General features: G+C 48.6%; 1 protein-coding gene across 1 annotated transcript in view; it reads left to right on the forward strand.

Moving 5' to 3' along the window:
* The first annotated feature begins 4,699 nt into the window (after nucleotides 1-4,699).
* The window catches only part of NECTIN1 (nectin cell adhesion molecule 1), a 138,692-nt gene continuing 117,445 nt past the window's right edge, over nucleotides 4,700-25,946 (forward strand). The window contains exon 1 of the mRNA XM_035140022.2: nucleotides 4,700-5,829. Coding sequence (XP_034995913.1) covers nucleotides 5,748-5,829 — 82 coding nt within the window. The 5' untranslated portion in view covers nucleotides 4,700-5,747. The remainder of the gene's footprint in view (nucleotides 5,830-25,946) is intronic.

The raw sequence follows: 25,946 nt of genomic DNA on the forward strand, positions 1-25,946 counted from the left end.
TCCCTCCTGCCTTGATCATGGTCCCTGGGTGGGACTAAGGACTGGTTACATGCAGCGGGATCAGGTGGCAGAATGGCACCGCAAATGGCAGGCGAGTCAGCATTCAAAAACGGTCTCTTTCTGCAAGAAGAGAATTAGCTCAGCAAGGAGGGAAGTAGTAGACTTCAATTCCTGATGAGCTAGCTTTCTACTTATGTGGGGTGTGTTGGGAAGGGGGACAACTTATTTTCAAAGGGACATTCAGTCATGGCAGGTCCTTCCTCCCCCCCCCCCCGAAGTGGTGCAGTGAACCCTCAGGAGTCTACTGCATCAATTTCGCTACGTGAGTAGATAGCCCCAGCACATTCTTCTGTCATTTCAGCCACAAACTTCCTTTATGTCTGTGGAGATGAACCACTGGCAAGATAAACGAAGCAAAGGCTTGCAAGGACACAGGAAGGCATCTTTTTATAGCCTTTCCCCCTCTTCCACCTTCTCCATTTTCCATTGTGTGCGACACCCTCCCCATCTGATTGTCTCTTTTCTTGTTTGCCAGCCATTGATTTCTTTCTGGGCTGCTTCTAATGGTGCTTGAAATCAACATGACTTTCTAGCCGGCGTGGTGACGGCGGCTGTTCTTTACGTCTTTGTGCCTCACTGTCATTGCCCAAGTTGTTACAGATCGGAGATTGAGGCTTTGTTGGGCAAGAATAAATAACACAAACTTTTTCTTTTCTTTTTTTTTTGCATTTGCAAAAAATAAAAGCCCAGTAACAACTCAAGAACCAATATGGGTGAACTACTTCTCCTAACTGGGAAACCTTTCACAAAAGGGGAACCAGGTATTTTCGGATTCCAGCTCCCACCAGCCCCAGCCAGCATGACACAATGGATGATGGGAGTTGTAGTCTGCAATGCATTCTATGTGGGGCTTTCCTTGCACTTGACCCAGAAACTGCAGTTACTGCAGAATGATGCAGCTTGGTTGCTGACAGGAGTGAGACCCTGTAAGCATATAGTATAACTGCCTGGAAAATTGCACAGCTTGCTGATTTGTTACCAGTTGTTACTGTTGGTATATAAAATTCTTAGTGGCTTGGGATCAGTTTGCCTGCAATACCCTCTTACCCGATATGTGCCCACCCCACCGCTTCAGTCACACAATAGGCAAGGTTACAAGTGCTGGATAATACTCATTCTACACTTGTAAGAAATTGGTCTTTTAGTGTAGTGGCCCCCAAACTTTGGAACTCCCTGCCTATTGACACCAGGCAATCTCCTTTGCTGCACTCTTTTTTGGTCCCTGCTTAAAACATTTCTGTTTGTGAAAGCCTATGCAGCCATGCAACATGTCTTCATCTTTCACTGCAGATTTTAATTAAATGTGAATGTCTTGAGTGTTTCGATAATCTCAGTTATTTCTTGCAAACCGCTTGGCGGTTTTTACTACAATCAAATGTTATATAAAAAAGGTAAAGGGACCCCTGACCATTAGGTCCAGTCATGACCGACTCTGGGGTTGCGGCGCTCATCTCGCGTTATTGGCCAAGGGAGCCAGCGTACAGCTTCCAGGTCATGTAGCCAGCATGACAAAGCCACTTCTGGCGAAGCAGAGCAGCACACGGAAACGCCGTTTACCTTCCTGCTTGCAGCGGTACCTATTTATCTACTTGCACTTTTTGACGTGCTTTCGAACTGCTAGGTTGGCAGGAGCTGGGACAGAGCAACGCTGGTGGCGCTGTGGGTTAAACCACAGAGCCTAGGGCTTGCCGATCAGAAGGTCAGCGGTTCGAATCCCTGTGACGGGGTGAGCTCCCGTTGCTCGGTCCCAGCTCCTGCCAAATGTTATATACACTTTGCTAAATACATAAAAATAGGTTTAGAGTCCAATAACACCTGGAGAGCCACAGTTTCCCTATTCCTGCATTGTAAGGTGATACAATGCGGGGATAGGGAAAAGGGGCTCTCAGGTGCTGGAGGTGGGAAAAAAAGCTTCCTTGAGCACCCATTATATGATGGGAACTAATGAGGGGAAATGCAGTTCCACTGAACACTTCCTGAGCTGTGAAGGCAGATGACACCAGACAGCCAATGCAGTGCCACAATCCTTGGTCAGCTGTCTTCCCCTAATATTGGGAGACTGATAGCCATTAACAGCTATCAGAGGGGAGTTGAGAGTTGAGCCACACTCCAAAATACACCCTCAGATCCAAGAAAATCAATGGCTAGCCTGGGTGTGGATAGCCCAGAGCCTGAGAAAACTTCACTGCCAAGTAAGATGCTCCAAACTGGAGTTCCATGGGTCACCACATGGGGCAGCTACACACAAACTCTTGGTTCCAGCAGCACTGCTTGGTCCTGACACCTTTGTTTCAGCTTAGAGAACAGGGCTTCTATTACAGCATCCTGCCAACCAAATGCCTGTGGAAAACCGGCAAACAGGACCTGAGTGCAAGAGCCCTCCCCTCCTGAGGCTTCCAGCAACTGTTGTTCAGAAGCACCATGCCTCTGACTGCAGAGCATAGCCATAGTGGCTAGTAGCCATCAATAGCCTTCTCCTCCATGAATTTGCCCAATCCTCTTTAAAGCCATCCACGTTGGTGGCCCCTACTGCCCCCAGTGGGAGTGAGTTCCCTAGTTTAACTATGCCCTATAGCAGAGTTTCCCAAACTTGAGTCTCCAACAATACCCACCATCCCTAACCGATGGTTCTGCTACTGCTGGAGACCCAAGTTTGGAAACCCTGGTCTATAGCAAGCGCTTTCTTCCTGAAATCTGTCCTGAAACTTCCAACATTTGGCTTCATTGGATGTTCCTGAGTTTTGGTGTTACAAGGGAAGAGGCAAAATGTTTCCTTATCCACTTTCTCCACGCTATTCATAATGTCACACAACTCTTACTCACCTTTTCTCTAAACGAGAAAGCCCCCAATGTCTTTCCTCATAGGCGAGCTGCTGCTCTATGCTCCCCCTTGATCGTTTTGGCTGCCCTTTTCTGCACCTTTTGCAACAGTGCCGTTTTCGAGGGGAGGAGACCAGAACTGCACACAAATGAGGCCGCACCACAAATTTGTATTGTTGTTTAGTTGTGTCCGACTCTTCTTGACCCCATGGACCAGAGCACGCCAGGCACTCCTGTCTTCCACTGCCTCCCACAGTTTGGTCAGCTCATGTTGGTACACAAATTTGTATACTGTAATGGCATTATAATGTTGGCAGTTTTATTTTCCATTCCACTGACCAAATGATGCTGTGGTTTAACTCTGTGTCCACTGGTGGAAGCTGTTCAGCTACAGCTTTGCCCAACCTGACTCAGCCTCTACCTCCCTGCCTTCTTTTATACAGACAGCCCCTGAGTTAGGGCTGCCTCCCAGCTTCATCTTCCTTAAATCCCATTACTGCCCTCCTGGCACTCAGCAGGGAGGAAGAAGATGGGATTAAACTAGAATTAGTTGGCTCTGCTTGTGATTGGCTCTGTCTCAGCCTATGATTAGGCTCCTTGCCTTCCACCCTATCACCACCACCAAGCCTCCTTTTTTGGTGTCCGACCCCACCATAGCTGCCAAGTTATCCCTTTTTTTAAGGGAAATTCCCTTATGCTGAATAGGCTTCCTCGTGAGAAAAGGGAAAACTTGGCAGCTATGGACTCCACCCCACCCCGCATCATTTCCCATCTTTTTGCCATGTCTCCGGAAATATCCATTCACATGTCCCATCTCTCTCCATCTCGAACAGCGGCCCCTGGGAAGCTCACAAGCACAGTGGAGGACCATAGCGAGAGCTTAGCAGTAGAACTCAGAAAGGGGAAATCCTGCAAGGATCACGCAGACTTCTCTTCCTCCTTTAAACACACCCATTTGGATCAATTCCTTCCATTTTGAGCCACCGCTGTCGCCACTCCAATGAAAGAGATCTAGAAGGGTCTGGATACAGTACCAGAAGGGCTTCAGTTCAAAGTGTTTCACTATGGCTGGATCAGACCCAGAAGGGCAGGGGAAGAGAGGAAAAGGTCAAGAAATATAGCGGGGAGTGGGGTATAAAAGCAAAGATGATAAAGGAATAAATAAGAATGGCCGTAACTCCTTGTTACAGCATGCAAAAGGTCCCAGGTTCAATCCCTGGCATCTCCAGACAGACACGGGTGATGATCCTTGAGCTGTTACTGGACTCCAACTCCCATCAGCCCCAGCTAGCACTGCCGAGGCTCATGAGTGATGGGAGTTGTAGTCCTGGAGCGCCACAACTTCCCCTACTACCCGGTCTCCTGGTGGGAACTGCCGAAGACTGATCTGAAACCCGGGACCGCCGCTCGCTGCCAGCCCGTGTCGGCAAGACTGGGCTACCCATGGACCATGCAGCAGCCTGGCAGCAGCAGCAGCTCCTGTGCTGTAAGCGGGAAAAGACGGAGGGGAGGACTGCAGGGGGAATGAGGAAAAGACGAGGGAAGCGAAGGAAGCGTGCAGCCGTCCCGCCGAGCCTCTCCGACCGCACCAGACAGACGCTGGAGGAACGCGCGGCATTGCGCACGCGCCCCTTTCGCGGAGAATTAACGCCGGAGCCCCGCCTGCTGTTTTGCATGCTGTGACATCACAGCCGCGGGGGGCGGGCCCGGGGATCCAGCGGCGGGGCTCTGGTGGGAGTTGTGTGTACAGTATGTGCGTGTGCGTGCGCGCACTCTCTCTCTGTTCCTCTCCCTCTTTCTCCCCGCTCTCTCTCTCTCGCGCTTGCGGGCGAGGGTGCACGCGCAGGCGCGCCTCCGCCTCGGCTCTCCGGCTGGCCACCCTGCTCCAGCTCAGAGCAAGCCGAGGCTGCCCAGAGAAAGGGAGGCGCCTCTCGCCGGTGCTGATGTTGCAGCGAGGAGCCGCTGCTCTCCTCGTCGTTGCCCTCCGCCCTCTTCGCCGCTCCAGCCGTCTCGGAGTGCTCTCGCCAGTCCCAATCGCGGGGATCCGCCGCCGCTTCTCCTCCTCCTTCCCGCTCGCCGTGGGGTTCGCCGAAAGCTGGGATCTGCGAGACATGGAGCTTGTTTGGAGCACTTTGCGCCGCGCCGGGGCCCTCTGATCGCCGGGCGGCGGCAACAGCAGCAGGAGCAACAGCAACGTGCTCGCGGGATCCGACCGCGCTCGCTCTCTGTTCCCGTCCCAGAAAAGCCCCAAAGCCACGGGGAATCCGGCTCGGTGGCTGGAAAGAGAGGAGGGGGGAGGGACGGAAGGAAGGAAGCGAGAGAGAGGAGGGAGAGAAAGCGGGGCAAAGCCGATCCTTGGTCGGAGGCTGTGCCGCCTCGCCGCACGAGGGGTGTCCGAAGCATCGGGAGATGACTTGTCGCCAGGATTCGGTCTAAGCAACCCAGGAGGAGGCGGTCTTCTCCATTCTCGCCCTCCGTGCGTGCCTCCTCGTTTTTGTGCCAGCTTTGGCCCCCGATCCGAGAGGAGACGACCGGACTGGGCTGGCCTTGGAGAGCGCAGGGGGCGATTGGCAAGCGGCTGGGTCGCCGAGGACCGCCCCAGGAAAGCAGAGCTTTGAGGGCGCGATCTCGGCAAGCAACTTGGGGGGGCGTGTGTGGCTTGATTTCCTCTGGTGGATATTGTACTCCCCCTTTAGCCCTTTCCAGGACCCGTAATTTTATTTTTTAAAGGGCCGTCCTTTTTTTGGCAGCGGATCCGATTGATGCTACTAGCGTGGGGGGGTTCTTCGCTTATCGATCCGCACCTTCGGCGTCGCTTCGTCTTTGTTTGAATCGCCAACCAGGCAACCTAAGGAACTCTCTCCCCGATGGCCGGGAAACTGCAGAAGGGCTGGTTTGGGGGCTGGTGGACTACCGGAGTTTGCTTGACGGCGCTTTCCTACGTCCCAGGTGAGCGATCGTCTGAACAAGACCCTCTCTTCTTTTTCGTGCCCCTCATATGAACGATGGTTCTCCGTTGGAGCTCCCTTGGAGCGTTTTGGGTCTCTGTGTGTCTCGGGATCTCTGTATAGGAGACCGAGAAAGTTGGGCTGGGCAACTGGAGTAAAGGTTTGCCTCGGTCTGGAGCAGGTGATGGTGGTGGCACTACTTTGGCGAGAGGGTGGGCAGCTGTCCTGGTGGCGTGGGGGAAGAAAGGGGTATGAAAGACGCTGGGGTGGAACCTGGGTATTTGATAGGCTCGTTATGTCAGCGGGTGCCAGGCTGGCTCCTGCCAGCCAGTGCCTGTTTGTTTTTTTAAATAAAAACCCAGTTTTGGACACCTGAGGTAGTACCCTTTGCCTGCTGAGTTTACAGGGCATGAGTGCTACCCTGGTTTTGCCAGAGCGCAGCATTTGGGAAGGCTAGCTTGCTCCAGCATTGTGCCCTCCAACGCCCTAGGTGTGTTCTCCTCTGGGTCCAAAGCGTTGGGTAGAGAACACTGCTCTTCCTCCATCGCCCACCCTCTACAGAATACATCTTGGTTCTGATAGATGCCCAACCAGGGTACAGATGCCCTAATATAGACCCTTTCCCTGCAACTCTCTCCTTTATGCCTGACTCTTGGTAGGAAGCAGAAAAGGGGAAGGTGCTGTCTCTTGGTACGATCTTGTCTTTTTTTTTCCTGTGCCCAGCTGGGTAACTGACCCACCATGCCCACTCTTCCCCAACTGAAGAGAGAGAGAGAAATCCTCCTCTTTGTGCTTTTGCCTGCTTTGCATGCAGTGGGTTAATCCAGTTGTGGATGGGGGGGACATACACACACACATCCCGAGAAGACACAAGGTGGCTGTGCAGGATGATTCCCGGGGAGGCTGGAGACAGAGGCTTGGAGAAAAAACGGGAAGTCCAAGCCGATTGTGTGTCAGCGCCCTTAATGGAAAACTGTCTTCCAGGAGGAAATCCAAGTGTGGCTTTTGGGGGGAGGTCTTGCTGGGAGGTTTAACTCTTTGGGCTGTGGAGGCAATGGGCCACCCTGCAAGGAAGACGTGCAAGTGTGTGTATCGCTGCCCCCAGATCTGCTATGCCCAGCTTGTCTTGCAGGGGTCGGAAGGGGCTGTGTGTGTGTGTGCTGCAGTGGGAGGGGTTGCATTTTTGGAGAGGGAACACTGCAGCTGGCAATAAAAGGGGAAAGATGCTCTGGGAGGATACTGCTGCTACTGAGTTTCAGTTCCAGAAATGTACAGGGAAGCGAGTGCCCACAGTTTGCAAGGGGCTGGAGAACCCAGAGGGGTTTTCCTTGCAGCTGGGTCACTGGAGGAAAGCTGTTGTGAGATCCTGTTCCGAGTCCATGTTCACTGCTGGCTTTTTGGTGCCCGCCGGAGTGGCAGTTGGCAAAGAGGTCTATTGGCTTGGCTCTCTCTGTGGCGGTGTTGCTGCTGCTGGTACAGCAGGGGGCAGGCTGAACTGAGGCCTGAGGATGGGCGGAAGCTAAGGGGAGGGTAGGAAGTGGGATCCAGAGTCTTCAAAGCACACAGCAGTTGGTAGTGACCCCATCCTTTCTCACCTAGGGCCAGCAAGGTGGCATAAGAGTATCTCATAGGAGGCGATCCCCAGGAATGGGCTGTGTTCATGATGGAAAGGGAGCCTTTGCCTTGGAACTCCTTCCATAGAGGATTTTAAGCTGCTAGTCCCTAGTGTTCCTTGCATTGAAAGAGAGGCTGCTCTGAAAGCTGGTTTTCTTGGCCCAATCCCAGAGTTGTGGCGGGAGAAGAGGATTCGGATTATAAATTTAAAATCTGAGGAGAGCGGGGCTGGGAATGTGATGGAGTGGGTGTTAGTTTTTCAGAGGCAGGTGCATGAATTAGGTACTAGTTGTTGTTTTGTAAAAAAAAAGTATTTTGAACCTCAGGGCTGGAGGCCAGCAGGTGAGACACTGGTGTTGTCAAAATTTGTGTTTGGGGGGGGCTCTAACTCCATGCTCCCCAAAACTTCAGCAAATTTCTCCTGTAAACTTCAGTGAATGGAATCAAAACCATGAAGTAATCTGAGTGGGCTCCTACTTTCCAGATATATCTTTATGTCTTGGTAGCTTAATAAAATACGTAACACATGCACCCACAGTTTTGAAATCTCTCTCTCTCTCTCTCTCTCTCTCTCCCCATCTTCCTTGCCAGGGAAAAAGAATCAATATTATGCAAGCATGCTTTCTGGGAATATTGTGTGTTTAAGAGCGGGGGTGTGGTGTGGGGAGTGTGTGATGTTTGTGTTCCAAAAGCTTTTAACTGTTGCTTCCTAGACTCAAGAAATTCACTGAAATCTGCATACTCAAACACACATGCATGAGTTTATCAATAGCTGAATGGGATGTCTGGGACCAGAATGCCACTTGGAATTTGAACTGCATATGTCAAATTTGAATAAAGTTCTCAGGGGTTTTCACACAGTTGTTTGCAGAATCTTGAAGTGAAGGGATTTCTGCTTGCAGATATGCATTCCGAGAATTTGATGGGAGCAAAGTATTACAATGCATCCAGCCTATATTTAGTCATATGGATGTCACTCTTAAATTCTCTTCCCAGCATCCAAATCTCCTGCTGTTTTTTGGTGTTTTTTTTTTTTTGCATTTACACAACACCATCCACATACATGGTGCTGTAAGTTTTATATGAGGAAAAAAGTCCTTGCCCCAAGGAGCCTACAGTCTCAATGTTGATAGGCAGGGTGGGGGAGAAAGAAGAGAGAAGTGGGGAGAAGCAAAGATAACAGAGAGTGACTATGAGCAAGTCTAGTTCCTTAGGTGAGCAATTGTTTATACCTATGTATTAGAAAGGTGTAGTTTGTATTCTGATAGTAAAATAAATCTCACTTCCTTAGGCTTTTGTTTCAGTTGTGGATGAGGACAGAGGGTTTACTCCAAAGGCCTCATGTGGCTGTGCTGCAGCATCATGCTAGTCCACAATGTGCCAACTTTTCATTCTGCCATGTGTCTCAGAGCACCATAGATGCTGATGTCATGGTCTGTGGCAGTTTAGCTCACAAGGGCAGTTAAGACCGCATCTGGTCTCAGGAACAGAATGGTATACTAACATTTCTATGGCATTTCCTGGTTATGATATGGCAGGCTCATCTATTAGCTCCCTTCCTTGATTCCGGGGTGCGGTGGGAGGAACCCCACTTGCATTTCAAGAAAAGCCAGTGCTAGCAGCTCAGGAGAAAGAGACCTTTGCTTTGGAAACTTCCTGCAGCAGGGGTGTCTAGCAGTTAACAACAGCGGGGAGATGATGCTTATATGCATGCGATGAAACTTGTGGTGTGGTGGTGGGGGGGAGGGAGAAGAAATTTAATAGTGCATTATTATTATTTTCAGTTCTCTCCCAGGTCAAAAGCGCACTCTTTTAATTCACATTGCTCCCCCCCCCTTATTTCCTGGCCTGATGCCCTGGACAGGGTGGATCTGCCTTCTTTTACCAGACGGGCTGCAATGGAATAATCAGCCTCTTTAAGTGTTTTCTCCGCAGTCTCTTTCATGTTTTTCATATGCATCCCTTCAGTATGGGGATATAGATATATTACGCTCACTACTTCTCAGTTTTGCCTGCCGCTCCTTATTACAATATTTGCTTTTTTCTCTTGTGCTAATAAAGGGGATCTATTGTATGTATGCCATAAAAGTGATAGAAGGTCCCCCTAAGGAAAAAAAAAAAGCAGTATCCTGTTCCGTAAATGTGCCTTTAGTATGGTCGGCTCAAGTACCCATTGCGGATCTGCCTTCTGCAATCTATGATGCAACCTGTGTACTTTCCCTTCCCTTGCAGAGTTTATAGCAGGCTGTGGCACGTTTGGATGACTCGAGACGCAGGTCTGACTGTTTAGTATGCTGAAACATCCGGGAGTGGGGTGGGAGTGGGGGTGCAAGAGTTGGAGGGCAACCAAAATGGTCAAAGGCCTGGAAACAATGCCGTATGAGGAACGGCTTAGGGCGCTGGGTATGTTTAGCCTGGAGAAGAGAAGATAAAGGGGTGATATGATAGCTATGTTCAAATATATAAAATGATGTCATATGGAAGAGGGTGAAAGGTTGTTTTCTGCTGCTCCAGAGAAGCGGACACGGAGCAATGGATTCAAGCTACAAGAAAGAAGATTCCACCTAAACATTAGGAAGAACTTCCTGACAGTAAGAGCTGTTTGACAGTGGAATTTGCTGCCAGGGAGTGTGGTGGAGTCTCCTTCTTTGGAGGTCTTTAAGCGGAGGCTTGACATCCATCTGTCAGGATTGCTTTGATGGTGTTTCCTGCTTGGCAGGGGGTTGGACTGGATGGCCCTTGTGGTCTCTTCCAACTCTATGATTCTAAGATGACAAACCGCTCAGGGCTCCTGGGTGCGATGCTCTTAAAAAGAAGCTTTTTTTAAAAAATGAGCAATTTTGTTACTTGCCTGTCATGGAAATGGGTACAAAGGGGAAAGCACTGTTCATTGCACTCGAAGCAGACCATCAGTCTAAGAAAGTGTGGTGGTTTTGAAGATGACTGCTCCGTCTGTCTCAAGAGACAGTCAACTGTTCATAGACTCATAGACTTGCAAGGCTGGGAGGGACCCAAAGGTTCATCACTGCAACCCCCTGCAATGCAGGAATCACAGCAAAGTTCTTGCAATTAATTAAACTTACCAGTCGCTTGTTACCTAAAAGATCTCCAAGTGACTGACATTGCTACTTTCTGCACCTCTCCATCCCACATTACAATTGATTTTAATGGAAGTTGCTTTGGACCACTCTATGAAAACCATACAATATAATAATAATATCAGTGAATATCCTGGTATAGGTGATGCACTAGGAATTTAGGAACAAGCCTGCAAAAACCAAAAAGGTCCCTGTGTTTGTAGAGATTTAAGAAAGCCAGTATCATGCACAGCATAAAACGTCATCATCAACAGCAGTAAAATGGCAGAACGGAGGCAAAAAGCAGATTCCAGATATTTTAAAAAGATGGGATTGGAGTTCCTGCCTAGGTGTTCCTCTTTGAGCCAAAAGGATCTTCTAGCTAGGATCTCCCCTGGACTGTAAGACTCAATTGACAGCTGCATTTATTTCCTCTCTCTCCCCCCTCCCTTCCCTCCTTTGATGTTGGGTTTACACATCCCTTCCAACACAAGTGGAGGCTTGTGGTGAGGCCTGGGCATGAGATGTGCTGAGTAAGGGAAACAGGCTGTCTCTGCATTGTGCGCACACGGTCGGGGGTCCGACTGACCCAGCAAAACAGTCATCATTAACCCTTGGAGCTTCAGAGTTCAGATCCAGCTCCTACAAAAACTTGCAACCTTGCAGGGGAGAGTGGAGTTCTCCACCCCAGTTTCCCTGGCCATCATTTTGAGGGAACCGAGAGAGGTCTTGCGAGGAGAGGTGGGAAAATTGTCACCTCCTCGGAGCCTTGGGGAAACGCTGGGCTGCCTGCAACACTAAATAAACACACTCTTTCAAGTTCCTGAACAAACCATAAGTGATTATCATCAGTAGTTAATTCAGAGAGATGCTGGAACGCAGCCCTGCCTGGAAGCAAGTGCCCTTAATTTTCGGCAAAAGAACCAGCTTTGCTTACAGATTGGTATGCGGAAAGGCACTCTGCACATGCTCAGGGTCCATCCTGTATTATTACCATTACTTCCCATGTTCCAGGGCAGCGCTGAGGAAAGTAAAACAAGTTTGAGGGCTGATCCCCACCTCATGTTAATCCCTGATTAATATAATGCAGAGGTCAAAATAACACCAGGCCGTGTCAGTGACAGCAGTGGGTGTGTTCCTGTCAGGGAGTCACTGGGAACTTTCAGTACTGAGCTCAGTTGGAAGATTATGGTTATTTATGTCATCCCGGTGCTGTAGCTTTTACAGCGTGGCATAAGCAGAAGGCAGGTCCCTGCCCCAACGAGTTTACAGTCTGGATGTTGACAGAGGAGGTGACATTTTAAAAGCCTGTTGGAGGAAGCTGCTGCTTGAGGGATTCCCACAGATGTCTGGGTGGCCACCGTGAGAACACAGCTGGACTAGATGAGCAATTGGCCTGATCCAACAGGTTATTCTTAAATTTTTCAGTAAGCACTGGAAGTTCAACAGGGAAGGAAGGGGCCCGTCTGACCTCAACTGTTCCTGAGAACTGGGCCCAACCTGCTGCTGGATATGAGCAGTGTTTGAAATTAGCCAGGCGCCAGGTGCATTTTGCACCAGCCTTTCGACCACTTTGAGACCAAGTGAAGATGTCTGGGCGCCAAGATGGCACCTGGCATCTCCACCATCTGGGGATCCTTGGATCTGGACAGTTTTCACACACTAATGCACACTATTTCACACATTAATGTAGAATTCTATCAGTTATAACTTATCTGCACAATCAGAAGGAATTTCTGGATCCAAATACAGTACGTAGCTTTTTCTGAGCAGGAGCAGTCACCGTTAAGAAAAAAAAGGTTGGAATAGGCCGATATATATGTGGACTGTCCCTGGATAAAGTAACTTTTCTTCTTTAAGATCCCAAAGTTCTTAACCTAGCTCAACGTTGTCATCTGAACTAGCCAGATGCTTAACTGATAATCAATCACAGTCAGTCCATCATTTGAAAAATAAGGCTTTAGAGCTGTTTTGCCTCCAAATGGCAACTGGACATTCCGTTTTGGTGACCGCAACCTTAGTTTAAGGAGCCTAGCTTATATATCCTGAGTTTCTAACACTGGTTGGGGGCCATCCATCTGAGCAATGGGGGACCACAAACAGTGACTCCCCCAAATACCTCAGTGATTCAACGGGGATGTAAGAGATCTGGACCCGTTATTAAGGGCCTTGTAAATGAATAGAAGAACCTTGAACCCAGCCTGATAGTATAATGGTAGCCAGGGCAAGCTTTTGAGAAGCAGTGTTCCGTGCTGGCGATAGTCTGTCCCCATCAACCGCCTAGTCTCAGCATGTTGCAGCAGCTGGAGCCTCTGGGCGAAGCCCAAAGGGAATGATCTCCTGTGCTCCGTTTGAATTTCATGAGGTTCTTTAAGTATAATGCAGACATGATGCTAGTCCTGCCCTGAGGACTTAATCGTTAAGCAAGATGGCCAGGGCAGAGGTGAAGGGAGGTGGGACAAGAAGCAGCAAGCCCAGGTCGCACCAGCAAGGGAGGATGAGTTACCAATGCAGTGTGTGGAATTGGTTGAGGTTGTAGGGAAGAGGGTTGGGAGGACAATTTTGGAGGATGACTAGGATTCGGGTTGAGTTATGGAATTGGGAAATGCTGATGCATGGTGAGAGTGGGAAGGGATGGCAAAAGGAGCCAACAGAAGGTTGCCTCCAGCCAGACCAAACTAGGTATCCTTGGGATTTGCACATGGAAATTCTCTGGTTCAATTTGTGACTTTGCCAGAAGGGCTGCAGCCCAGCGAGAGAGCTTCTGTGTTGCATCCAGAAAGTCCCATATTCAATCACTGGCATCTCCTGGTAAGACTAGGAGAGACCCCTGCACCAGAAGCCCCAGAGAATTGCCACAAGTCATTGCCCACCCATGTGGAGCGAGATGGACTCAGTGCTCTGACTGTAGTATAAAGTAGCTTCCTATGTTCTTTGGTAACAGACCTGGGAAGTTTGTTGACTGCTGAAACCCTAGGAATTTGTACGTCAGAGCAGGCCAGCCTTTCCCAACCTGTTGCCCCCTAGATGTTCTTGGACTACTACATCATCATCCTTGAGTCCAACAATGTTTGACAAACAGCAGGTTGAGGAAGGTTGGGGCAGCCCATGCTGAGCTGGATGGGCCAATGTTCTGGCTCCACGTGAAATGCTTTCATGTGTTTTTGCATGTTCATTGTTAAGAGTTGTCTGCTCAGTTGGTCAGCCTCCAAGTTGGCCAATGGATTTCAAACTCTATTCTGCTGAGTCTTGAGGTTCTTGGGAAGCTTGGCAGAGGTTTGCCTGTCTGCAATAGGGACCCATCTATCCAAAATACTGCTTGTTCACCGTTATCAGTGCAGATGTAGAACAACGTCTAGTGTTTTCAAGGTTTTGCTCTGGGTTTAAATAGGGTGAGGTCAAGTGAAGACCTTTTTGAAAGGGGATCCATGGAGCATAAAGGCTATCCTTGGCTACTCCCCATCATGGCTTCCTGTCGCCTCAATTATCAGAGGCAGAGAGTGACGCTTCTTCACTCATATCCTGCTTGTGGGCTTCTCATTGTGGTACCTGGTTGGCCACTGTGAGAACAGGATGCTGGACTAGATGGGCCATTGGTCTGATCAGACCATCGCTCTGATTGGTCTGGCAGCTACTAACTTAGACTGGGGTAGATTGTAGGCCCTTTGAGCAATCCCACAGAATCCTCTGCAGTGAGCTAGAGATCTATGGCAGACTCCTTTGGCAGATAAGTAGATGTGGAAATACTACCTTAAAGATATAAAAAACTCTGTTGATATGACAGTTGTGTTTTTCCCTCCTTGCACACTCAAAAAATACAGTCAAATGTCATTGTTTATGAGATATCATTGAACATGTGTGTGTTTTGCTTCTCATGGGATTTGCTAGAACCCACCAGCCCTGGTGCAGCCGGAGGCAAATGTCTAGACTCGAAGGGGAGCAAGTACTGGTTGGAACCAGAACAAACCAATGTGGTCTTGCCTCATCTTCTATAGTTGGTTCTCTGCTCTGGCTGATGGAGAAATGAACTTGAGAACAGGACAAGCACTGACTCATTCATTTTAAAAAGAGGCCAACATTTTAAAGCATTTGCCTAAATGAGTAGTGTATGAATGAACCCAGCAGGCGTTGGGAAACTTGTGCAACCCTGGAGAGCCAGGGTTGGCCTCAGCTCTCTGCTAAGCCTAGACTCTGTGGCAAAGCCTGGTTTGGTACTATGCCATATGGGAAGAGAGAAAGGTAGAAGCAGAATTTGACCCAGCTGCATCTGTCAGATCCTGAGCGAAACCCACCAAATCTCATTGGAAAAATGCACCATCCCATTCCATTTTTGCTTTTTCCGTCTGAGATCCCATGTGCAAGGAGACATGGCTTGGCTGGTGCTTGGAGCATGGATAGGAGATAAGGGGGAAATGTTTTTATTTTTTTTTTAGTGGGCATGAAGAAGCAGCCTTTCTTGGAACGTTGTTCCTTGGCTCAGGACCGCCAGTGACCTTGGTGAAGTCTGGAAGCTGTGTCCCTGGCTTCATTCTGTCTTGCTCACCCAGGAGCTTGCTACATGGTTATTATTTTATTTCGGCACTGCCATTAATCAGCACTGAAGGTTCCCGCGGGCATCGTCTTGCACCCAAGCTGAGTCAGAGGAGGAACCGGAAGATCTAGCTCCCGAATGACCTGCTTTCCCAGGCCTGATCTAGCCAGTGGCACCTTGCCTCCCTCTGTCTGCTGCTTTCCCGCTCTCTTGCGGGGAAACAGGGGCTGTGTAATAAGCCAGATAGTGCCCCATGGGGTGCGGCATACAAACCTAGATAGCGAGAGGAGATAAGTAGGGAGAGGTTGCAGAGGAGGCCAGGAGGGAACAGACATTGGCTGCGCTTCAGTGAAACAGCTGTAGCCCTGGGCGAAAAGAGGTTCGGCTCAACAGTGCTGTGTCATCAAGATATTCTGGCCTGGATGGGTGCGCCACCGTGGGTGGGTTAGGCCCAAGATGAAGGGGTGGGGCAAAGAAAAGCCCCCTCTCCGCTGTATATTTCAAGCAGCATGGTGCCACGTTAAACAGTCCTGGCTTATCCCAAAGTATCCTGGGAACTGTGGTTTGTTACGGGTGCTGAGCATTGTTAGGGACTGCTTCTTCCCCTCCTAGAGCTACAATTCCCAGAGTTCCCTGGGAAGAGGGATGGATTATCAAGCCTTTCTAGGAGTTGTGGCTCTGTCATGGGAACAGCGGTCTCCTAACAGCACTCTTAATTGTAAGTTTTCGAACTGTTCTAAACCCTACTTTAAATTATTGTAACCTTCTCTGGGACTTTAGGGTAAAGGGTGGGTCAATAATAATAATAATAATAATAATAATAATAATAATAATAATAATATCATAATTAGTAATAACATTCATTACTTTCTTTGTTTTATACTGCACCATTGGTGTGAGTCTCATTTTACAGAGCGCAAAAAGACAGCACCCTGCCCCTAGGACTTTGCAATCTCAATTTCAAGCGTGGGAAGCAGCAGTGAAGGAGAGAGAGAGAGAAAGGGGGGGTGAGGGATGAATGTGGTTCAGTGCAGTTGCACATTCGCAGGGCTTATTTTTTGCTTGGGATGTGCATCAGCAGATGGGATGCGTTTGCAGGTTTACAGCCCCTCCATCCGAATCCAGCGGATCCTGTTTCCTGTTCTGCAGGTGCTTAGCACCTGGTGTTATGGCTTGCAGCCCCCTCCCTTAGCAATGTTTGTTTATGGGGCTGTGTGTGTGTGCATGTGTGTGTCTGCGTATGTGTATACTCTTACATCTGCTTGCCATTCTGCACAAGGCAAAACAAGATCCATTAGAGCGGAGGGGAATGGAGGAAACACAGCAAGAGACGTGCTACTTTCTAATTAAATAATAGAGGAGGGGAAAACAGCTCACTTACTCAACGGCATCTGAAATTTGCCGAGCTCGGGAATCTCTCGCTGTTGTGGTGCCACCCAGGCAGCAGCTCCAGCATGGGATTTTCATTTTGTTGGAATGGGGCCAAGTGCCTCTATTCGATTCTTTAGGTAGAATGCAGTGTATGCCCAGTTGGTGAAGTGTCTCCTCGCAGTATAGGGGTGGGTGGTGGGTGGGATTAGTTTGGGTCACGTTTTAATGCAAAGCTCCCTAATTAGCATTTTTCAAACCAACATGCCAACCAAAATGCGGCTGCCCTTCAAGATTCGCCCTTCTATTAATTTTTTGATGCAGTTCTCTAATAATAATAATAACAATAATAATAATAATAATAATAAAGTTTTTATATGAAGGGGAAGTGTGCCCACAGTTAGTGAAAATCAGAAATGCATTACGCTGGAGAAACATGTTTTCCAAAAGGCACATCCTATGCGAAATGCATCCACAATTAAGATTTTCCATGCAGGCTTTTGCAATGAAGTTGGCAAACAGAGGTCAAGAAGGGGCAAATGAAACTTTAGAAAACTAATTACAGGTAGGTAGCCGTGTTGGTCTGCCGTAGTCGAAACAAAATTAAAAAATCCCTTCCAGTAGCACCTTAGAGACCAACTAAGTTTGTCATTGGTATGAGAGCTTTCGTGTGCATGCACACTTCTTCAGATACACTGAATACGCTGACTTCTGTTACAGTGTATCTGAAGAAGTGTGCATGCACACGAAAGCGCATACCAATGACAAAGTTGGTCTCCAAGGTGCTACTGGAAGGAATTTTTTTTAAATAGAAAACTAAGGAACTGAGAGAAATGGAAACCGAAAGATTCACTCATCATATGTTACATTCCCCCCCACCCCCAGTGTAAAAAGCAAAACTGTAAATAGGAGAGGAAGGAGCTGGAGAAAATATGGGTGATTACAACATACACATCAGTAGCAATACAGGACTGGTGACAACAAAACCAGAGCAATTCTACATGTCGTGCATCAGCATTGACAAGGGATAGGCCAATTGGCAGCCAGTTTGTGGAGCTGGGCTGGGTTGGTTGTCAGTCCAGTTGAGCCAGCCACAACACTACATGGTCTGGAATAGGTGAGATCAAACGCAGGAGAGGCTACAGGGGAGGATCAGGGGAGCCAAGGGCAGATGGATATTAAAAACCAGAGACGTTCCAAGGAAACACGAACTTTGGCTGAGTCTTCACACATGAGACAAACTACATAGGCTGAGGAGGGAGGGCTGAGGCTGGGGGTTTATAGGGCCTAGCTGGATGGCGACAGGGGATGGCCAGCTGACCAGGTTCTCTTCTCTAGCAGGCTGGTCCTGCAGCCTTGGTGGTGCCCTCGAAGCAAACAGCCCAGTCTGTTGCCGAGTTCTTCAACTTTGTCTCCCAAGATGTTGCTGGACTCTTATCTGCTTCAGCCAGCTCAGCCAATGGTCAGGGATAATGGGAGTTGTGAGATTTAAGGACCCAAGGTGGAAGAACTCTGGTCTGCTGGGTTTTGCAGAGGAAACGGCACACCAGTGTAGGAAGCAAGGCATTGGGCCTCATAAGCTGGGAGCCCCCATTTGAGACCCGCGTGCCGGCCTCACCTCAGGGCTTCATGTATTGTGTGAAGCGGTACTTCTAGACTTTCTGCAGGAGCTGACAGCTCAGGTGTCTCCTGTTGCTCGTTCTTCTGTAGCTTTTGATGCCAGCAGGTTGTTTTGTGGTGTAGAATGTCAAGCGTTTGGAAGGCAAGCCCCGGATTCCCCAGCTGGTAGACGTCCCCAAGCACCACTCCTCCAAAACAGCCAGCGAGGGTCTCTGAATACAATAGGAAGTCTGTTTGGGTGTGAAATTGAGGGGCTGGAGGAAAGTTATTAATGGCCGCACAGTCACAAATAGCTTCCCTTCCCCACTCAAGGCTTTAATGCATATTACATCACCAGATGTGGGGATGGACAGGTTTTGATTGGCTCTCAAGTTGTGGCCTCTGTAGGCTCATCTCCTTTTTAAAATCCTGCTTCTGAATCCCAAGTTTACATGCAGAGTGGCAAGGGTCTTTCCCCCAGAGGCTGGAGATTGCCCCCGGGGCCCTCTGCATATACTCCACTAATAAGGTACAGCGCTTTCCCTGTAGAGCTCTCATTCTGACAGGTGTGGGGTTTGTCTCATAGCTGCCAAGTTATCCCTTTTTTTAAGGGATTTTCCATTATGCTGAATAGGCTTCCTCGCGAGAAAAGGGAAAACTTGGCAGCTATGGTTTGTCTGGCCTCAGTGTCCTCTGACCAATACTGGCCAAGTGATGGACCTCGACTGCTATTCGTATATAGGGTTAACCCTTGGGTTTTTTCTTCTGTTGATGCTGCATCTCAGGCAGGGCTGGCCCTAACATTAGGCAGAGTCAGGCGGCAGGTGCAAAGGGGCGACAGTGAGACACAGCTGGGTATCCCTCTTGACCTCAAGCTATCCCTCAGGTGCAGAAGAGGACAGTGCCCTCTCACCAGTGTTGCAATAAATTCAGCTGTCAGTCCAGTCAGCTTTGGTGTAGATGGAGGGGAACGACCATCATTTCATTTGCCTCAGGCAGCAAAATGTTTTGAGCTAACCTCGATTTTGGGTGTGGCTATTTCTAAGGCTTCCGAGGGAAAATATGATTGCAGGGGGAGGGGAATCAAATCCTTGCTAATCCCTCCATAAACCTCTGTCGTGGCACTAGATGAAAACTTGCCAGTCACCTACTGCTAGCTTCTGGAGTTAGCGTGGGGCCAGATGCATTCTGGGAACTCTGACGTGTTTTCATGCCGGTGCGGTTGGGCCACTTCTTGCTGTGCTTGTTTCTGAGTCCACAGGCCTCGGGCTTCCTCTAATCTCTCTTTTCTTGTGACTGGAGTTTTGCTTCTCTCTAAAAAACAACAACAACCCATCTTTATTTCCCCCCTCTGGTGGCTTCAGTCTTCATTGCATCACACAGATGTTGGCTTTGCCCTCTCAAAGCCGGCTGTGTCTCATTCGGTATGTGCTGGACGCACAGCTGTCCTGCTGGGTGTTATTTATAGCTGAAGCTGCAAATGCGGTCATTTTTGGGACATCTGTACGTCGCCTTCCTCTGCCATGCCAGGTGCGGCCCATCAAGCTTCAGGCGGGGATGTGACAGGACTGCGGACGAGGGGCACAGCGCCGGCTCCACGGCACGTGCGGCATGGACTAGTACCCTGCTAGCGGAGCCTAGGCTGGAGAAGCGGGAAGTGGGAGAGAGGAGTTTCTGAACACCGCGGCAAAGCTATTGTTGCCCGCTAGCTGTGCATCTGCGGCTGGCAAGACCATGTGGCTTCAGTTCAGCTCCAAAGATGACGATCTGAGTCACAGGGCAGGCTTTACCTTGGTCTCCTTCCAGAGGGGATGATCGCAGCAGAGAGGGATCTTGAGGGATTGATTTTCCTGGCATTTTTGTGTTGCTAGAGAGCCAAAGTCTCCCTGGGATTCTGGGAGTCCGTCATTTTTTATGCCGTGCACGGTGGAGGTGCTGGAGGGAGGGAGACGCAAATGGCATGAATTGAGGGCTGAGAGGGAACTGAAGTCCGTATCTCTGCAGAAGCCAGTTCTTGAGATCCGGTGGCAGGCTTCCAGCACCTTGTCGCTCTCAAGTGTGAGACCAAGGCTATAATCGCATCATACATTTAAACCACTATGATACCACTTAGAACAGCCATGGCTTCCCTCAAAGAATACTGGGAACTGTAGTTTGTTAAGGCTGCTTAGAGTCTTCTGGTGCCCTCCTATAAATATGAATTGACAAGCGAGGGGAGCCAAATGGACAACTTGCAGCATAGAGTTCTAAAGTTCCAGAGCAGCCACTGAAAAGGCCCTGGGTTTTTTTGGTAGAGAACTGTCCCCAGGAGACAGAATTTGAAACGGAGCTTCATTGGTAGATCTTATGTTTTCACTGAGGTTTGTAGCTGTCATTTATAGGGCCAGTGTAGTACAGTCATTCCAGTTTCTGACAAGAACCTAGGAAACCAGGGTTCAAACCAAAAGCTCATTGAGTGACCTTGGGCTCATCACATTCTCTATGCAATCTTTACCACATTCTTTACCAAAGGTGGGATGGGGGTGTTGTGTGAGGTCATATTTAGGGTGAAATTAGGGACTTTCCCAGCTTGCTTCTTGCTCTCCTAACCCCCATGCTTCATTGTCTCACAGTAAGCATCCAGATATTTAAAAAACAGCACAGGGAAAATAGGGTCTTAAATGACAGGAAGGCTGACTGGGGATAAACCTTAGGGGAAACGACCACATTCAAGTCCACTAATGAAATATGCTGCCTAGAAATGTTGGGGATTATTTTTCCTAAAGAGACATTTTGCACATGTTTGTCACTCCTCTGCCAAGCAGATAAACTTCTGCTAGGCACAGATTTCATCATCCTAACATCCTAAAATGTGTCTTTTTTTTCCTAAGGGAAAAAAGAACAACAGCACACCACCTGCCAACTTTCTAATCCTTAAAGTTATGAGGGAAGATTGGCTTGAAAATGTCTGGGCAAATGCCTTGTAAAACCTCAGAAGACAGAGGGAGGCCAAGTGTCAGGTTGCGAGGCATCAGTTCAAATCTTATTTGAGTGATTTTTTTAAAACTAAAGTTTATTTTATCTGCACACCCTCAAGAGCCCACAACACTGAAATACAATCTCCAGTATCAACAAGAGGTTTTTTTCCCCTGTCTTTGGTTCTCCCAAGCAGAAGATTATAGGAGGACTGATGAGTCTTCTCCAATCTGCAAAGCAAAACCTAAGAACTTAGAAACTTCCTTTTTTAAAAATTCAAAGCAGAGATTCTCAGCTTGCTGAATTCTATACCCAATACAGATGTATTTTCTGCGTTTTGCATTTCTTTTAACCAACAAAGTTCAATCCAGTTGTGGAGAAGTCTGTTAAACCTGGACTGATTTCAGACATGTTGCTCAATCCATCCCTTAGAATTCCTTGCTTGTTAATCTGGCGCTGCACACATCGTGGAATTGATTATCCCAGTACCTGGTAACCTATACATTATATGCCTGGTGCAATTGTTACTTAATTATGGGAAGGAGGGAATCATAGCAGCTCTGATGGCGAGGTTGCAGCGAATTTGCACAGTCATGAATTTACAGTGTTACGACATCTAGAATTTACAATGTTCCCACGTTAGCTAATTCCGTGGCTCATTTGCAAACTTCTTTCAGAGTGCAGATTTGTTTCACACACAGGAGGAAGAGGCCAAGCCTCTCAAATCACAGGAGAGTGTACCCAAAATTTTCCTGTGGCTGAAAGTGTTGGGGGGGGGGGAGATAGTTGAGAGTGGGGAAACCAAGAGGCAGTGTGAAAATAGTTCCTTCAGGTCCCAGAGCATAAGCTTTGGGGGCAGAAAACACAGACTGCCCCCCCCCATATATCCAATCGACACCAGACGTGGGTTCAGTAAATAATTGTGGGGCTAAGCAGAGCTTGGAAAGCAGGATATCAGATATCATAGAATCATAGTGTTGGAACGGACCCCGAGGATCATCTAGTCCAACCCCCTGCTGCGCAGGAATGTGCATCTGTCCCATACAGGGATCGAACCTGCAACCTTGGCATTATCAGCACCATGGTGCATCCAACTGCGCTATCCAAGCACAGGATGCCAGCTTTTAAGCTTCTCAGAGCTTTTCCTCAAAAGGAAGATGTTAAGTTGTTAAGTTGTCAAGGACCTGAGGACCTGAGGGAAAACTATATACTGTACACTAATACATAACAGAAGAGCTATAAGCAACTGGAAACCTTCCATTTTGTTTTGTTTAGCCTTTGACTGAGGCCAGCTGCACTGTTATCTCAGACTTTTTAGCTGAGAGAAAAAACGAGTAAGAGATAACGTGATAGAAGTTTATAAAATTATTCACGGCATGGAGAACATGAGCAGGGAATAGTGTTGTTTCTTTCATGAACATCTAACAAAGCTGAACGTTGGAAGATAGCAGGGCAGATGAAAGGAAGGACTTCTTCACACAGCTCATAGTTCAGCTATGGAACTCCCTCCCACAGTAGGCGCCAACTTGGATGGCTTTAAAAAAGAGGGTTGAACAGATTCATGGAGGATAAAGCTATCCATGGATACTAGCCAGGATGGCTATGCCCTCCACTGTTGGAGGCAGTAACGCTTCTGAAAACCAGTTGCTTGAAACTGCAGGAGGGGAGAGGGTTCTTGTGCTCAGGTCCTGCTTGCAGGCTTCCTCCAAGGTTGGGAAACACTGCTTTGGGAGTCTCAGATAGAAGTTTTTTTTCCCATCCCCTATTAAACCGGCAACGGCAAAGACTGAATCTGAGATGTTCTGTGTGTGTTCTTCCATCGAGCTGTAGTCCTGGTCCATCCCAACAGGTACAGTCAAAACATCCTCTAGGAAGGGAGGCATGGGAAACTTGTATCTTCCCATGCTACCCAAGGGAGCTGTTCCTGCTGTTCTGCGAAACTGGGATGCATGACCCACAAGGTCCTTTCTGCTCTTCTGTTTCTTTTCTTCTCTCATGTTAAACACATCAGGGGGCAGGTTTTATTTGTGTTTTAAATAAAAATTTGAGCCTGCAGTACAAATACAAAAAAAGAGGGGGGGGGGTTGTTGTTATGGTCTCCCTCTCTGCCATTCAGCCTTCTTTCCTGGAGTTTGGAAAATGTTGCTAGCCTGGGGAGATGCATCTTTCAGCGAGATTTATAATTGCTACTTTCAAGTGATGTGGAAAATGAACTTTCCTCTCCCCATAGCCAGCCTGGCACTTCTCAAAAATTAATTCCTTTTTATTTGCAGGGGTCTACTAATAATTAAAAGCAGCATCTCATTCTACACATTCTAATTATTTAAAGGTATATTATATATGTAGTCTCCAGGGATGCAAGTGGTCCCAAGATACTGCTCTTGTTGCCCTGCTCAGTTACTCAGCCCAGCTATTCCTGCCTCTGGTTGACCATGACCAACAAATCACAGGCAAGTCTTGGCATCTCTTGCTCATCGTGAATCATGCAGATAAATGCAGGCAGCTGCCCTGGTGAGCAGGACAGAGATTTAGGCTCTTGGCAGCTCCTTGAATCAAGATTGGCCAACACTCATTGCTTATTTCCTCTAATACAGGGGTGGGGGACCTTTATCAGTTTGAAGCTTGCATTCTCTTCTGCAAACTGGATGGCAGGGGAGGGCGGGGCCAGAGGGAAAAGTGGGAGGAGCCCCGGACATTAACATTTACTCAGTACACTAGGCTTGTTTCTGGAGGCCCCTCAGCCTCCTTCCCCAGCAGGAACATGAGAGTCATTATCAGTGTTCAAGGACACATTCCAGGGAGGCCAAAACACTGGAGGGGAATGTGATGCAAGGTCAGTGAGGGAAGTAGCCTGAGAAAAGGGTGTGTGGCTGAGGAGGCTGTTTGGCCTGGGAAGAATCCTAGGGGCCAGGCATTTGCCCCTTCTCTAAAGCAGTGTTGGGAAACCCAGTGTCACTGGATTGCATGTCCCATCACCCTGACCATTGACCATGTGAGCCGATGGGGTATTGGAGCCTGTGAACTTCTACAGTACCACATCCCTGCTCCACTGAATTGGGCTGCCTAAGATTGGGTGTGCCATCTATAGGGATGGATGGATAAATGCTGCCCGGGAGTGTGTGGATTGGTGCGGATGGCTCTTGTAATGCCCCTGCTCCCCAAGGTGTACTCAAACCTGAACTTAGGAGTATATATATCCTGCAACTCTGGATCTTGTGAAAACAGGGTTGGTTTGCTTGGGTGGCATCCCTGACCTCTGACAATGCTGTTTGCTCGTCTGGATGGAGGAATGTGTGAGAGTGTGCAGAAAGTGGTGTGCGTTTTTACAAAGCTAGAAGCTTGTTTTCGTTGCCCAGGCCACTTGTGCCTCTGGCTCTGCTGGCATGAAGTGACTTCTGGAAGGTGGTCCTGTAGGGAATGTGGCTCACTGTGTACCTGCTCACTGTGTACCTGTGTCCTCTGGCTCTCCAGAGCAATGAGACATCGGCTGAGATTTTCTGTGTTGATGCCACTTCAGAGGCACCACAGCATGCCTCTTGCGATTCCAATTAGTGGAGGTTGTGCGGCTGCAGCCTGACAGGTCAATCGATCCCACTTTATATGGGGAGAACCTCCAGCACGAGGCTTCCAGGCCCCTGGGGCGCCGACAGTACGCAGCTGTGTACATAGAGGGCTTGTTTTATACCCTGAAGTGAATGATAACAGCGCTGGGCTTGAATACTATCAAAGGCAGGCCTGTGATTAGGTCAAAGTCTATAATTCCTGGACAGAACATTGTGTTTTATAGCAGGGAGGGGAGGGAATCTGTAGACTTTGCTGGATTCCAATGGGGCAGGGATGATGGGAGTTGGAGTCCCAGGGGCTCTGGCGGACCCCAGGTTTCCCTACCTCTCTGTATAAAGTTCCATATTCACTTGGCTGTTGCTAAATGCTACATTCCTTCCTGGGAGATCAGAGCAATGTAACATGCCTTCTCCAGCTTATCCTCTCAACACTCCTATGATATAAGGGTTTACAGGGAGGGAGGGGGAGAGAAGGACTCCCAGTGAGCATCATTTGTGCAAGAATTTGAATTCAGGCCTTCCGCCACTCTAAATCCAGCACTTTATCCATCACAGTCTTGACCTAAGAGACAATGAACTGTGATGAGCTCCATTGCATTACATAGGAACCTGCCTTTTATCAGATCAGACCATTGATGACATTATCTGCTGTTGGCTCTCCAGAGATTCAGGCAGGAGAATTTGCAAGCCCTATCTAGAGACACCAGGGATTGAGCATGGAACCTTTTGTCTTATACTGAGTGAGACCCTTGGTCCATCCAGCTCCATATTGTCTACCCTGACTGGCAGAAGCTCTCCAGGATTGGGGACAGGAGTCTCTCCTAGCCACACCTGGAGGTGCCAGGCATTGAACCCCCAAGACCTTCTACATGCGGAATAGGTGCTCTGCCACTGAGCTACTTCCCTTCCCCTTTCTTTGTGCTTCTTACCTGTTTGCTTTGTATATTCCTTGGGGCAGAGCCCTGCCCCTCTATCTTACCCCCCCCCCCCGCTTTTGTTTCCAGCTCCTTAGCACAAGTGCTTGAACTGATCTCGGGACACATTTGTTTTAGATCTGGCCCTAGCAAGTCTGCGTTCCACTTTCTACTCACCTGTGAAACCATGTTGGCTGCATCACAACTTTGCAGTGTCCTGCACCTATAACACGGGGTTATGGCTGATTCACCACAGCAGGGTGGTTGTAAGGACAGGGATGTGTATGGAATTCACTGTCAGAATATCTTAGGAAAATAATTATTCCATGCCTCTGCGATGGCTCAGTCGGTAGAACATGAGACTTTTAAACTCATGGTTGTGGGTTTGTGCCCCCCCCCACATTGGGTAAAAGATTCCTGCATTGCAGGGGGGACGGGCTAGATGACCCTTGTGGACAAATTCCATCCAGGCAAAAACACTAGAGGTGCAAAGCAAG

This window comes from Zootoca vivipara, chromosome 15, assembly GCF_963506605.1.
Source record: "Zootoca vivipara chromosome 15, rZooViv1.1, whole genome shotgun sequence".
NCBI classification, from domain to species: Eukaryota; Metazoa; Chordata; class Lepidosauria; order Squamata; family Lacertidae; genus Zootoca; species Zootoca vivipara.